Source organism: Drosophila sulfurigaster, chromosome 3 (genome assembly GCF_023558435.1).
Source record: "Drosophila sulfurigaster albostrigata strain 15112-1811.04 chromosome 3, ASM2355843v2, whole genome shotgun sequence".
Lineage (NCBI taxonomy): Eukaryota > Metazoa > Arthropoda > Insecta > Diptera > Drosophilidae > Drosophila > Drosophila sulfurigaster.
Genome location: NC_084883.1, coordinates 49,432,565 through 49,447,875, shown reverse-complemented (window position 1 = coordinate 49,447,875; position 15,311 = coordinate 49,432,565). Strand labels below are relative to the sequence as shown.

At 40.6% G+C, this 15,311-nt stretch overlaps 2 protein-coding genes across 13 annotated transcripts in view; both read left to right on the top strand.

Annotated features, from left to right (window-relative positions):
* LOC133840938 (supervillin) overlaps nucleotides 1-14,120 on the top strand; it is a 174,897-nt gene extending 160,777 nt beyond the window's left edge. For 9 of the 10 annotated variants that reach the window (XM_062273136.1, XM_062273134.1, XM_062273135.1 and 6 more), the window contains 6 exons: nucleotides 9,444-9,582; nucleotides 10,018-10,525; nucleotides 10,587-10,744; nucleotides 10,809-12,833; nucleotides 12,889-13,136; nucleotides 13,197-14,120. In XM_062273136.1, coding sequence (XP_062129120.1) covers nucleotides 9,444-9,582; nucleotides 10,018-10,525; nucleotides 10,587-10,744; nucleotides 10,809-12,833; nucleotides 12,889-13,136; nucleotides 13,197-13,436 — 3,318 coding nt within the window. In that variant the 3' untranslated portion in view covers nucleotides 13,437-14,120. Of the gene's footprint in view, nucleotides 1-8,250; nucleotides 8,381-9,443; nucleotides 9,583-10,017; nucleotides 10,526-10,586; nucleotides 10,745-10,808; nucleotides 12,834-12,888; nucleotides 13,137-13,196 lie in introns of those variants that run through there. The other variant, XM_062273147.1, reaches the window with a different exon arrangement.
* LOC133840949 (uncharacterized) lies at nucleotides 697-4,230 on the top strand. 3 transcript variants are annotated; one of them, XM_062273176.1, is made up of 2 exons: nucleotides 697-879; nucleotides 2,288-4,230. In XM_062273176.1, exon 2 carries the CDS (start codon nucleotides 2,458-2,460, stop codon nucleotides 3,469-3,471), a length of 1,014 nt encoding a protein of 337 aa, XP_062129160.1. In that variant the 5' UTR covers nucleotides 697-879; nucleotides 2,288-2,457; the 3' UTR covers nucleotides 3,472-4,230. The 3 variants fall into 3 exon arrangements, with proteins under 3 accessions (XP_062129160.1, XP_062129161.1, XP_062129159.1); XM_062273177.1 differs by lacking the exon at nucleotides 697-879 and adding an exon at nucleotides 1,510-2,010; XM_062273175.1 differs by lacking the exon at nucleotides 697-879 and adding an exon at nucleotides 1,510-2,111.
* Nucleotides 14,121-15,311: the final 1,191 nt, after the last annotated feature.

Below are 15,311 nucleotides of genomic sequence, written 5' to 3'. Positions count from 1 at the left end.
GCTGCTGTGACTGTGACTGTGGCTGCTTATTGCTGATTATTTTTATTGCCTCTATGTGATTCATTATTTTCTTTTGCACACATTTCTTGGCTCTGTCAGTTGTGGAACATTGCGATAAGATGGCTATTTATTTTTCTTGTTGTTGTTGCTGTTGTTGGGTTTACTTTTAGTTTTTCTTGTCTTTTTCATCAACTAAACTTATTGAATTTGTAGACTATTGCATCATCGACTGCATTGCCTTTTGTTCATTTCAGTCACTGTGCAAGTGAATCACGTTCATCATCATCATCATCATGATCTGTTTTTGTTTTGTGGTCTTCATCACATTCATCATTTACCCAAATTTCAACGCATTCTGCCAGCCCCTTTTGCGCTCTCTTTCGCACTTAGTTTGTCTGTCTGGCTGACTGTCTGCTCTCTCCATGACGTTGTCGTTTATTACGTTCGCTTCACATTTAAAATGCGCCTCCTTTCGGCAAACAAAAACAAGACAACACACTTGACTGTCATCGTCATCGTCTTTGCCGCTCTCTCACTTACTCTCTCCCTCTCACGCTGGGCGCTCTCTCTGCAAAGCCGTCGTTTGGTTTGGGGATCTGCGCGTCGGCTCAGTGCAATTCGCGACTCCACAACGAGCAGTTTGATTTTCGCTACGGTTTTTTGCATTGTTAGAGAGTACACCGTTTGACGCTATAATTTTTTGTATTGTTGTTTGTTATTGTTATGCAGTATTTACTGCTGCCGGTATTCATTGACATTCAAATTGATAACCCGCAAATCAAAATAGACGCGCGTGTCAAACGCGCTCTCTCGCTTTCGTTCGTTCGCTCTCTTTTGCAGTTTCGTTGACACGCTCATTTCGCTCCGATTGCATAAAAAGTAATGTGAAGTTGTTTCCTGAGTCGGGCAAAATAAGTTGCATAAACTGTCAAATGCGGTGCAACAGGAAGTGCAAATAAAAATAACTAAAACTGTAACGACTATAATTCAAATCGAATAACATTTGCGCAACTGTGAAAAGTGCAATTAAAATCATGACAAATTATGGCATTATTGCATTAGCAAAATGTGTTTCAAGGCTGGCTATTCCACTCACGTTCACACACACACAACTATACGATATAAATATCAAAAGAACTTTCCCATGTGGCGAATTCACGTCTGACCGCAATCTGCGGCCATTACAAATATCGTCACCCCATGTTGAAAGTGTTAAAAAATAAATCTAAAATTCACTCAGCGACAAATGCTCACAGCATAAGCAGTATAAACATGTCGAACATGGAAAGATGTCATTAAAAGTGTCATGGGAAAAGTCCACAATTATTAAGAAATTGGAGTAAATCACACGAGCGCACACATTTGTTTTTTATTGTGCGTGCTCTACATTCTAAAGATATTCTATTTATACTTTTATTGGCACTAAGCGCTAAGTGAGAGAAAGAAAGCCTGCATTCCAATGGAAATTGCATCCCTTTCGCACACCCGCGCAGCGGCTTATCAAAGTGCCAATAAGGGAAACATGCCCAGTTGACCTAAGGCAGCGACTACTTGCACAAAAGCCAACAGAATATTCTGCGCAAGTGTAGCTGATGCTGCTGCGACGCCGATGCCGACAACAACGAAAACTGAACGAACGTGCTCATCATAAAGCACCAGATTACACAAAAAGCAGCAGAGAGAGTGCGCACACACGAGAGAGCACAGTCGGTCAATGGGCAGAGAGAAACAGAGAGCAGCAAGCCCAAAAGAGAGCACGCCATCGTAGGCTGTGACTAAAGCTGCGCGCGTCGTCGGTTAGTTAAGTTTAAGACGAGCAACCGAAGAGAACGACCGCTGGGTGCGTCGGAATGTAAAACGCGCCTCAAAACAGCAAAAATAAACTAGAAGCAGCAAAATCACAAATCAAAACAAAAACAAACGATTAAAGAATAAATGTAAAATAAATAAATAAAACGACGGTCGGCACACCATATCAGATGTCAGTCGAGAGATAAAAATAAGCAAACGGTTGGAATATGTGTTTCGTTGTATATGCATAAAAAAATATTAAAACAAGCTGTGCGAATGCGATTCGATTGCAAAACCAAACTGACAGCACTTAACGAAAGGTGTGTGTTGTATGCGTGTGTGTGTGTGTGTGAGCCAGAGTGAGAAAGGACATGCAGAAAATTAATGCAAAAATAGAAAATCATATCCACGATTTTTGCAATAATTTTCTGTTGCGCAAATGTTAGCGAAAATAAAAATTACTTATCGAATATTCTTTTACAATCCTTTTGCACAGTGTGTCGTGATGTCATGGTAATTGTATCGCTTATCAAAGACTGAAAAGAACGATAACAAAAGCGAAAAAGGAAATACAAAGCCAGCGGAAAAAGTCAATAAATACTTGCGAAATCGAAAGTCAATTGTAAATATACTGTGTGATAAGAAGAAGACGGAGGAAGATAAATCATGTTGTCCGAGGAGTATCAAGTGTATCTGGAGACAGCCTGGGAATGGATGAGCTATGTTCCTTATTTAGTAGTCACCTATGTGCTACTTACGCTGCTGCCCAAGTCGCTGCTGCGCATGAAACGCTTTGCAGATGCGGATTATGAGGCGAATCGCAATAAATATCATCGTTGCTATGGCCCCGAATTGTGTTGCCATGTGCAAGGACTCGCCCAGGAGGCGACGCCTGTCAAGCAGAAGCAACGCAAGCCCGTGACGCGTGTCTATCCCAAGCGCCAGCAGCCCAAGGAGGTGAAGGAGGAGGTGCCTCAAGTGGTGGCGCCACCTGTGAAGCGCAGCAATGTCACCAAGATTGCGCGCATGTTCGAGTCGGGCACAGCGAAGCGACAGGTGAGCCGTGTGCTGCCCAGCACGCTGCCCGAGATACGCATGTTCGGTGCCAGCGAGGAGTCCAACGAGTCGACGCCTTGTGCCTCACGCAAGGGCAGCATTGCCACACAGCTGACGGCGCAGCTGCAACACATCGAACACGCCATGCAGTTGTGGCAGGAGCTGGAAGAGGAGCAGCATCAACAGCAGCAGCAAAAGTCAAACAGCAAGCTCAGCGATTGGGAACCGATTTCGGTACCCGTTGCTGTTCCTGTGCCCGCTTTGAGACGCACGCGTGGCACCTCGGCCACGCCCTCAACCGCCTCGCCGCTGTCCAGCTCACCGGAGCCCGCCTCCCCGGTGCTGTTGCGTCAGCCGCCAGCGTTGTGCTTGAAGTCCAGCATGGAGGACATCTTTCAGGCCATCGCACGCAGCGCAGAGGAACCGCTTGAGCTTGTGGAGCAGACGGAGGACAGCGACAGCTTAGCGCCAGTTACCTGCATCGATGATATACTCTCGGAGCGTCGCTTCTCGCGTCCACTGTCCGCTTACTCCATCACGGATCTGCTCAACGAGGAGCAGGAGCAGTCGATCTATGTGAACGAGACGACGTTGCAACCTCCCGCAACGCTGACAACCAGTTGAGACCTTGCAACGTGTTGCACAGTCAGTCGGTCAATCAGTCGGAGTCGAAGTCGGAGTCGGAGTTGAGTTGAGTTAGTCGTGCCATCGAAAAAGACTTCCTGCCTCGCCACGCCCGCTTTCCCGCTTGTCTCTCTCTGTCTATCTCTATCACCCATCTTCCCTCTCTTTCTTTCGTCGTCATTCGCCTTTGTTTTGGAATGACTCAGAGAGTCAATAAAATGCACTCGCTTAGCGAATGAATGAGTGCAGTAAATGCATTCGCATTCACTTGTTATAAACATGTTGGCCACGCCTCCTTCCACCCGCCCCTCGACAACTTGTTTTCTTCCCCATTTGCATTTGCAATTTGTTTGTTTAATTGATGAAAACTTAAACAAATGGAAATCGCATCGACAATAAAATAAAAATGGAATTTCTCAAAACGTATTCTATTTGATTTTCGTTGTACTTATGCTTAATTAATAACTTTTAAATATTAAATGTATTTAATGCAATGCCAAACAAAACACAAGTAACAATCTACAAGAAAAATCTCAAGTGATGTCACGAGAATTGTAAATACGCTAGAAATGAAACTGATAACTAAATAAATATTAAGTATACGACAAGCACACACACACACTATATAAGAATATTTCACTATGAATTTCTAGTATTATTTAGTTAAACTGTATGCCACAATAAATATATATATACATATATGCAATACAAAACTATTAAACATTATTATATAAAATATACTCTATACGTTTTAACAAATGGCTTTTTGCGAATTTCTTCTTCACTGCAACAGAAATTATAAACAATTTTGATTGTGGGTTAATTATAGCAACACGTTTCGCAGCTGTGCTAGCAATTTGTTTCAACAATTTATGAATGCAATCTTTGCAGCGGGGTATTATGCGAATAATGAACAAACTCTTAACTGTCTGAGTTGTGACTCTTTGTGAAGTTATCTCAAGGAAACTCTTGCGTACAGTTGCTCCACTTCTTTTGAGTTATCTTTGAATTGAGACAGATTGGAGTTGGGTTGATGAATTACTTTGCAGACATGAGTGTAAGATATTACAATACATATTATATTGAAAGGAAATATGTCCATATTACACTAATCTCAACTATTCTTATAATTCTTTAAATTATTCTATTCTTTATTCAAAGAAATTTTACATATTGTGCCAATATTAACTTTTCTCATAACATTTAAACTATTCCGATCGTGTTGTATTAAAAATAAATTGGTATATCATGCCAATCTGAACTCTTCTCACAATTCATTAACAATTTCAATCTGATTTCATTTCTCAAAAGAAAATATACATATTATGTCAATCTTAACTCGCGTCATAATTCTTTCAAATCTTTTGATCTTTTTTTATTGATTAAAGTTAAATTTTACATATAATACCAATCTGAACTCTTTTCCTAATTTGTTAACTATTTCAATTCCATTTCTTATATTAAAATTAAATACACGTATTATGCCAATCTTAACTTATTCATAATTCTTCAACTATTTTGATTTAATTTCATTTGTTTATTTTAAATATCCATATTTTTCATATAACTCCTTCAAATGTTTCGATCTTTTTTCATCTGCTTCTATATTATAATTTGCATAAAATACCATAAATACCACATTTATACTATAGTAACAATCTCTTCACATTCTATACCTTAAAGACCAAAATACCATATTTATACTATAGTAATAATTTCTTAGCAACTTCTTTGTCATTATTACGTTTTAGTTTCTTGAGCTGCCTTAATCTTATTTCATATTCTTCTATAAATACCAAAATACCATATTTTTACTATAGTAAGAATCTTTTGCTTTTCTCTTTGCCTCTTGCACAATTTACGGGGTATTTTTTAGCATCTTATACCTCTTTCAAGTAAGCTCAATGTGTAGTCAAAGCGTGTCTGCAAAACAAATTGACGCAAATCAAAGTTTTGCTTTTATTTTGTTGCGCTGTTTATTCATTAATTATAAACTGACGCTCAGCTGTAAGAGGAACCAAAAAAAAAAATACTGAGTATACAAGAGATTATTGTTATAAATCTTGCAAGTTATTAAATTGATTTGCTGTTAATACTTTGACTGATGAGTTAGTTGAAGAGAAAGGCTGCTCCAGGGATTAAAATATATAGTTTTTCACTACAGTTCTTTATAAACAACAGAGAGAGATAGCAAGAGAGATGCTCGAGTTTCTATCTGAGTGCAAAATGCCAATGAACTTTGCCCGGTTGCAAAGTGGCAAAGTGGCTGGCAGCTTATCAATGCTGCCTCTTTTAGTTGCACAATCAACTGAATTAATTCATAACAAGTGAATACACTCAGTGACTAGATGAATGCGAATGCAAATGGGAATGCGAATGAAAATGGAAACGTTTCAATTGAGCTTTGATTGTTTTCCATATGGACAGAAATACATTTCTAGCCTACAGCACTTGAACTTGGCCCAAAACGAAGTGATTGGCAAATCAAACAACATATTTGCAGAGTTTTATTGAAATCATTTAATCGATGAAATATGCTAATTTTGGCATAAAAAAAGAGTTAAGCAAATGTGTTGTTGTTGTTGTCAATGTTTGCAGCTGTCTCAACAACCAAATTTAACATTTTTTCGATTGTCTTCTTTCGATGTTTATTTGGCGTTTAGAGGTAGCTTTTACCCATTCTTTTTTTTTTTCTTTATTGAATGTTGTTTATCAAATTTAACGCGGATGATTCATCGACGCGTCGCTTCAGCTGCTCAATGAAGTGTGGACACTTGAGTGGGGAGAGGGGAAGTGCGGAGGTCAGTTTCATTGTGTGATGACACACACAAAAGCCGCAATCAAATTCAGGAGAATTCAGTTCTCTGTTTTGATATCGACGTGGAAGAGTCGCCAAGGTCGTGAATAATGCGAATCATTTACGAATATCCGTAAACAGTTAGATACGATTGAGTTGAATTCAGTTCACTTCGGTTGACTCTCTCTCTCTCTCTCTTTCGCTCTTTATATAATAATGTCGCATGTAATCACAAAAGCTGCGCCAATAATTGCCATTCATTCCAACTGTGTGGCACAACCAAACAACAAGCCACGACAAACACGCTGATAAAAAGAAAATTCAATTAAACTATTTACTTAGTTGTTATGCAATAACAAATACGTAAGTGAAGCGGGAGAAAGAGTGTGGGGCAAAAGTACATATATCAAGTGGTAAATGCTATCAAAGATATGTATTAAGACTGTCCCTTCAAATAGATAAAGTATAAGGAAAGAGCTGATAAAGTTAAGTACGTTTTAGTCTAGTATAAAGAGTTACTTCGCTAAAATGAATTTGTCTAGATAAGAGTTACAAATTTGCAATAGAAAATTTTATTTATTTGAAAGGAATTACTCTAAACTAAATATTTTGATAATTTCATAAACTTAATTTAAAAGTTGTAATCATAGTATAGAATTTTCATAGCATTTTTACCTAATTTAACGAACGTAATAGACCCTTTCGCTTTGATTTTTTTATTATTTAAAATAAATATAAATATAAACTTGTTAAAAATTTATCTAGAGAAATTGGAAATTAATTTCAATATATAAAAAAGATTGAAGTACGTTTTTAAAGTTATAGTAAGTAATTGTTTACCAAACTTAGTAGAACCTTTTGGTGAACTTTTCAGAAATTATTTAGAGAAATTGAAAATTAATTTCAATATATAAAATTCTATTTAAAAACTGTTAGTAAAGTTCTAAACTCTTCGTAAATTGTTTTTTACCAAACTTATTAGACCCTTTTTCATCGTTGTATGAGATCACACAAATGCAACTTTCAATATTGATTTTAAAGTCGTAATCATAATCATCAAGTTTTTCATAAATTCTTGTGTTTCATTCAACAAGCTCACTAGACGCTTTTTACTAAACTAAACTAAAGGGTCTCATCGAATACAAAAATTCGTACTTTTATTTCAGATTTACGCAGCGAATCTATTAAATAGTATTTTCTATTGTCAATGCGCCATCTTAACACCATTTGATAAACTGAATAGACTCTTTTTATTTCGCAAACTAAAGGGTCCCATCGAATATAAAAATTCGCAATATTTTTCAGTACTTTTATTTCTCATTTTACGCAGTCTCTATTGTCTATAGCACTTCTTCTTTTCTAAATATTAATCGTTTACAAATTTCTATAAATAATTTGCCTGGGATGTGTTCGACGTAGCGTCTCAAGACTGTTTTGACTTTTAAGGTGTGTGTGTTGTTTTTATCAGCATTTTATTGACATTTTTGGAATGAGTTATGGCCCATTACCTTTTTGTTTTTTATTTGTGTTTGTGTTTTGTAAATGCTACCTGCTATTCAAACAGCTGATAGAACGGGTCGCCTCTAATTTATTTCCCTCTCAGTTGAGTCTCTTTCTGTGCTCCTCGATCACTTTTGAACCGATGAAGTTATCGCTTTTCTATGATCTGCTAATATTTGCACTTAATTTGCGGCTTTAACTTCAAAACAAAAAATGTAGGTAAACAAATAGATTCGCTCTCGCTGTAAAACTTATTTGTTATCTTTCTCGAGTTGGAGTCTCTCTGAGTCTCTCTCCTAATGTCTCTCGCTCTCTAGTCTCCTGAGTGCCTATTAATCAGTGCTTGATAGTAGCTTATCTTATCAGCTCTCTCTCTATCTCTCTATCATTGTCGTAGGTGTTTCCCCCTCTCAGTATTTCTCTGATTTGTAGGTGACAGCAACGCACTCGATTGTCGCAGCTCAGTTTATGAATCCGCGGCGCGTCGTTAACAACTTCCGAGATACAATTGCGCATCAATTTGCGCTGACTTCAATTAGCCAAGTTTGCTTTTTGGCTTAAAGGTGTGCCGCGAATACAGTTAGCACACACAACATGCAAAAAGTGAAACTGGTAAAGAGGCTTTTTAAAACGTGTAACTAACTCAATTCTCGAGCTGTTGACAAAACTCTCATTTGACTAAACGAACGAACTTTGCTAATTCAAGTGACTAAAAGGGGTCGTCGTTGTGTCTGAGTCATCTTATTGGAACAACAACTGGGTATAACCCGACTTTATGGACTGCTCTATGGCCATAAACAAAAACATTAGCAACTGCGACAACAACAACAACGTTTGGGCCATGCCCAATTATGGCTTGATTGATGGCCATTTTTGTAATCATTTTGTGCGCTTTTATTTTCTTATTAATTTGAGAGATATTTTACGCTTTGTTATTTTTTTCCTGATTTGAAATTTCTTTATTTGCATTTCGCTTTTTGGCGCCGATATTCGAGTGGGTGTTACGCCCCCTCCCGTTAAGCGGACAGTTATGGCAACCCCCTCAAGGTCTTCCACTACTAAAAGTGTGCAATATTGCTAAGCTAACTGGGCTTGAATTGAATTGACAAATATGATATGGCTTTTGGAATGTAGATGAGTAAAGGCTTAATAAGTAAAAGTCATACAAATAATTGCTTGAAGTAGTTTACTATATAACATATGCATATGTGGGTGACTAGCTTATCTCTGATGGATCTTTATCTACAACTGTCACTTGTGGCTTTCCATTCCCATTTCCTTTTGCCATTAAAAGCTGTTATGAACTTAGGAGTAGATTTTTGATGGACATAATTTCTTTATTTAAATGAAGTATAAGAGCAACAACAATTTGGTTACGTCAAATTAAACCTTTTTGGGATTATGATTAGCACTTACATTTATTTAAATATATTCTACTTGTAATACATCTAGATAAAAGTAAGTGCGGTATCGTAACTTTACTAGAATAATTGCAAACTAATTGCTACAAGCGAAATTGTTTTATTTTGCAAAAAGATAGTGCAAACTTTTTTGAACTTTTCAACTTAAAAAGATTCATTTTAAGTAGGGACCAAAACTTAGTTATTTATAAGCGTTATAAAATGTAATTCAACATTTATTTTAATTCCTTATTTCCCTCTTTCTGCTTTTACAGGAATCACTTTCTCTGGCGCATTCGCTCTCCGACAAACCTTTGCCACCATCACCACTAATCGCAAGCTTAGAGGGCGGCAAAGTATCTGATCGATTGGGTAAACTCCGGTTCAACTCCGAGAACTGGAAGCAGCGCGTAGGTAAGACAAACAACTTGTAAAACAGATAGAAAACTAGCTTTGTATTCCCCCTCTTTATATCCCTTTCATACTGAAATCTTCTAAAGGAATAAAATAACTGAAATACAAAAAGAATATTTCCAAAACCTGGAATACATTTTAAAAGGAAGGGGAATATTCTGCTATTAGAATATTCCCAAAACCAGGAAAAGGAAGAGGGATATTCTGCCATTAGAATATTCACCAACCGAGGAACTGAATTAAAAAGAAAGAGGAATATTCTACTTGTATTCCTTATTAATTCTTCCCTTGATGTGAAAAGGAAGAGGCATATTCTATTTGTATTCCTTGTGAAGTCTACTCAATTTACTTTTTTTCTTTGCTTCTTAGTGCTTCCTTAGTGCAACTCTCTTCTTCCCTTCTCAACTAATCCTATTTTCCCTCTATCTTCCTCAGAACCAACTGATGCCAAGAAGTACACAGTCGCTGGGCGACTGCAGAAGAAATCGCAGTCGCCCGTTGAGCTGCAGTTTGAGCGTGCTCCCAACGATGCCGCCAAGAAGTGTCCCATGCTGGAGGTGCGCAGTGCCAATCAGCCGCAACTCGGCCTCGCCAAGAGTCCATCGATGATGGTGGGCAGCACAAACACGAAGATCGCAGCACAGCGTAGTCTGAGCGTGGTCAATGCACAGGATGAAGAACCTTCTCTCAGTCGCAGCAACAGCAGCAGCTCCGATTCAGATGCCGAGCGGAGTTCGCCACGCAATGCAAAGCTGGACAAAGAGTTGGCCAACAACAAGAGTGCAGCAGCTGCCACAAATATTGGGGCACGCATACAAGTGCCGCGTCTGGATGATGAGGAGACTTTCGAGAACTTCTTTGCCTCGCAGTCGAAGAAGCCGGAGAACAGCGAGGAAACGCAGCTGGAGATTAGCGCGTTTGATGAGATTAAGCCCACAGAGCGGTAGGTTGAAGGAATTCATTAAAGTGTGGCTAAATTGATATAACTTATTTCTCTCTCACAGTCTGGTCAGCAAGCGCAATATACAAGGCCCCAAGGGACGCCGTGCAGCACGCAATCCGCTCAAGAGTTTGGCTCAGCGCAGCGACATTAGCTCCGAATACACAGAGATCAAAACTGGCATCGCCGAGCGCGAGTTGCGTCGCCAGAAACTCGAGTCATGTAAGTCTGAAATCTCTTCTTTTTCTACTTCATTCAACTAATCCATTTCTCCATATTTTTGCAGATGGACAACGCGGCAATCTGGCAGCTGAGGCCATTGCCGGACTCGCCTCCATTGAGGACTTTAAAGCGGTGGCATTGAAATCTTCTTCGCTGCCACTGCAGCAAATGTGGCTGCCCCACAAGTCGTTGATGCTGTTGCATGTCAAGGGACGCACTCACGTCCAAACTCGCCTCGTGGCTCCCAATCAACTCTCGCTGAATCGAGGCGATTGCTTCATTCTTGTAGCTGGTGCACAACTTTTCCGCTACGTCGGCTCGTTTGCTAATGTCATAGAGATCTCGCGCAGCAAGAAGATTTGCGCTGCCATCGTGGAGAATAAGGATCTAGGTTGCACAGCTGCCCAAGAAGTTATACTCACCGATGGCAAGTATGTCAATGAACGACAGTGGCGTCAGTTTTGGACTTTGCTTGGTCAGCCGGATGAACAGCAACTGCAGCAGCCGGAGATTGCGGACTGCGGCCATGCGGATGAGGACGATGTGTTCGAGAGCAGTTTGATCGAAACAAACAAGATCTACGAGTATCAGGATGAAACGCTGGTGCCACTTGACAAGTATTGGGGCTGCATTCCCAAGGTGGAGATGCTTGACACACGCAAAGTGCTCGTCTTTGACTTTGGCAGCGAACTCTATGTGTGGAATGGCAAGAATGCGCCCTCGGATGCCAAGCGCGCTGCCATGCGTTTGGCACAGGAACATTTCGGAGCCACCGATGCTGCTGACTATGCCCAGTGCTATTTGAATCCTCTCAACTACGCTGCGATCGTCGGCAGACGCGATTCCACGAAGTATGCCAAGCGCACAGCGGAGCGTCCCGATTGGTGTGTGCTCGGCAAGATTACACAGAACATGGAGACGGTGCTCTTCAAGGAGAAGTTCAGCGATTGGCCCGAGTTGGAGCGTGAGGATCTCGAGAAGGATTATCTGGCGAATGGAGTGCATGTGGTGCGTGCTCTCAATGGCGTCGCTTTGCACAAGGGCGAAGCGTATCAGGAACCGAATTTGGTGCTCGAACAATCGAATCTGGGACGTGGCAACTTCTACTATGACAACGACACGATGCGACACTTTGATGTCATCACCAAGTCCACGGACAAGTGGCAGATACACGAGTTCAACTTTGATTCAGCCGAAGCTCGCGAGGATTATGCGCATTTCTACTCTGCTGAGAGCTACATTGTGCGCTGGGTCTATCAGATCTCGGTGACAGTGCGAGAATTGAGTGGAAAGGTCTCGAATCGCAGCACTGTGGGACGCGATCGATGCGTCTACTTCACCTGGCAGGGTCAGGACTCGAGTGCCAACGAAAAAGGCGCCGCTGCGCTGCTCACCGTCGAGCTGGACAAGGAGAAGGGCGCCCAGATGCGTGTGGCCCAGGGCGATGAATGCACCGCCTTTGTGCGTCTCTTCAAGCAGCTGTGGCAGCATCAGGGACGCAAGGAACAGTGCTTGGCTCGGCGTGCCAGCTGGCGTTTGTATCAGCTGCAAGGCAACGTGACCGAGGAGACGCTGCTCAAGGAGGTTGCCTGCGAATCGCGTCAGTTGCGCTCACGCAGCTCGATGCTGCTGTTGCACGGTGCCGAGGGCCAAGTGTTGCTCTGGCATGGTTGCAAGAGTGCCGAACACACACGCGCTGTGGCTTTGGCTGCAGCTGAATCGCTCATCGAGCAGTTGCCAACGGATCTGTTTAGCTGCGAAAGTGCCACGCTGCTGCAACTAGAAGAAGGCGAAGAGAACGCTGTGTGCAAGCAGGCTTTGGGTCTGGAGGAGCAGCGCAACTATGGCAGCTTGTTGGGCAACAGCAAAATCTACGATTATACGCTGCGACTGTTTAACTTCTCGAGCACACAGGGCATCTTCAAGGCAGTTGAGTTGATGGACCCTCTTCGCTGTCAGGATCGCCACAGTCCGTATCCGTTTGCACAGGCGCAGCTGTACAATGCACGACAGCCAACCATCTTCCTGCTCGACGATGGCGATGAGCTGTGGTTGTGGATGGGCTGGTGGCCACTCGAGGATGTTAAGAGTAAGTTGTTGGAGTTATCCATATTATAGTGTGATATTAATTGTGTACTTTGCAGTCAACTCGGAGGAGCGCAGCAGTCCCACCAACGACAATCGTGCGGGTGTCAACCGCTTGATCTCAGAGCGACGCGCTGCCCTCGAGACGGCCGTCGACTATTGGCGTGCCAAGCACGGTGACAACGAGGCCGCCGCCTTCCACGGCATCAAGGGACACGTTGTCTGGGCTGGACTCGAGCCGCTCGCTTTCCGCGCACTCTTCCCCGCCTGGACTGAGCGCGAGGATGTGCGTGAAATCAATCTAGAGGTGAGTCTGATTACTCTTCCTTATTGTAACAACTGTTTAATCTTAAATTGTTCTTTGCAGGACGGGCGCAGCGATGTGGCCACGCCCATTAGCGAAATGCTCGCACAAATGACCCAAACCGAGTATCCACTGGAGGTGCTAAAGGCGCGTCCGCTGCCCGAGGGCGTGGAGCCCACACGACTGGAGCTCTATTTGAGCAGCGATGATTTTCAGCTGGCGCTTGGCATGAGCCGCGAGGAGTTCGAACAGCTGCCGGTGTGGAAGCAGACCAAGCTGAAGAAGGAACGCGGACTCTTCTAGAAGAAGAGAGATCGGATCTACTAAGAAATGCAACCATATAGACTTGAACACAATCACAAACAAAATAACTTTTGTATGCACATTTACAATCTCGAAAGAGAACTTAATGTATTTCGATTAGAACTATTTACAAACACACACACACACACACACTCACGACCACAAGACGTGCGCATATCCTTATATACTCTCTACTCTCTCTATTTAACTATTATACACAAACTCATCCTTTATATATACACACATATATATATATATATCCTTTTACACATATACGCATACGTATACATATTTATACTGCGACTGCACTGAGCTATGCAATAAACGCAAATTCAATTCGCTTCATTCGAAAATGCCCTTTTATCGCGAGAGTTGATCAATTTTTACCTGTATATAATGATAAGCTATATATATATTCTATATGTATTCATTTCAAAAACGACTTTAACAAAATTCGCATTTGTTTAATAACTGCAAAGCACCAAAAGAAAAGTAACCCAAGAAACAAAAACCATCGAGCTCTCGTTAATTTTATATTGTTTTCGTTTATTCGAAATTCGATTTTAATCTAGTTTTATTTTTTTGCCTATTTTAGTATTTGTGTTTTATTATGTTACAACCTTATTTCGTACTATATATTATAGTTTTTATTAAATAAACATTTATGCAAAAATGTTCAAAAATTACCTTTTACTTTGTTTATTGTTTACAAGTATTGAATTTATACTGTCAAAATTGTGAAAGAAAAAAATTAAAATAGTTTTTAATTCAATATATGTAAGGACGATTTGAATATCCTTTGATGGTCCTTACCAAAAGCTTATGTTTAACACCATTTTGGTTGCTATATAGAGGTATCACTAAAAGATCCTTATAGATTTCTTATCTGGAGGACCATTAAGGATCATTGGATGCCAATCCATAATCCTGCTTTCCACGAGTTCAAAAAGGTAAGTCACTTATACATACAAAGGATTTCAAGGCCGTTACAGCTATAAATAAAATGGAGTCCTGTGAAGAAAACAGTCTCTGGTTTCGGCATATCCTTACGGATTTCCGAAATATTTGTTTTGCTAGAATCCTGAGCACGAACTCTATCGATTTGCATTAAAAAAGTATGGGGTCATCTAAGAATCCGACACTTGTAAAATTTCAGTCTGAGGATGACAAAATTTTGGTCGAAATCAAAATATCCTTTGTAACTCCGAAACTACAAGGACGATTGGGACCATTTTTGGTAGCATGATAGGGTTACTCAAAAGCTGTCGTTTGACACCACTTTTATCCTGATCCTTCAAAGGACACACGAGTTAAAGCGAATTTTTAAAAATCGATAAAGTCCTTTTATTTCGGCTGTTTGAAGGACTTTCAAGGATTTTATTATCACAATCAACTACTACTGACATTCTATATCGATGTGCCAAAGGACATCCCGATCGTCCTTGAAATGGCCGAGTTACAGTGGTTTTTCGGGTTTTTTCGAATTTTTTGCATCTCCCCCTTAGAAAAATTTGAGGTGAAATTTTTTATGTCAATTGGAAAATCCTTGAATGCCAATCGGTAGTTTCGCTTCTAAGGAGCACAGAAAAGTATGTCCTTTTCAAATCGAAAAAATATCCTTGGAGTTATACCTAAAAGAAAAATGTCCTTTGCAGTATTTTAGCTCTAGTGCCGCCAAATCCTGGCAGATTTTCGCAGGATAAGTTGTAATCGACTTGCAAGGACATGCGCCAGCGATTGGCATTCAAGGATTATGGGGTTATCAAAGGATACAATGACTTGCATTTTTAGCTTGCCATCAGCCGGTCACCAAAAAGTGTTGCATACTTTCAGGGTGCAATTTTTACTAACAACCAGTCAGATATCAAAAAAGTG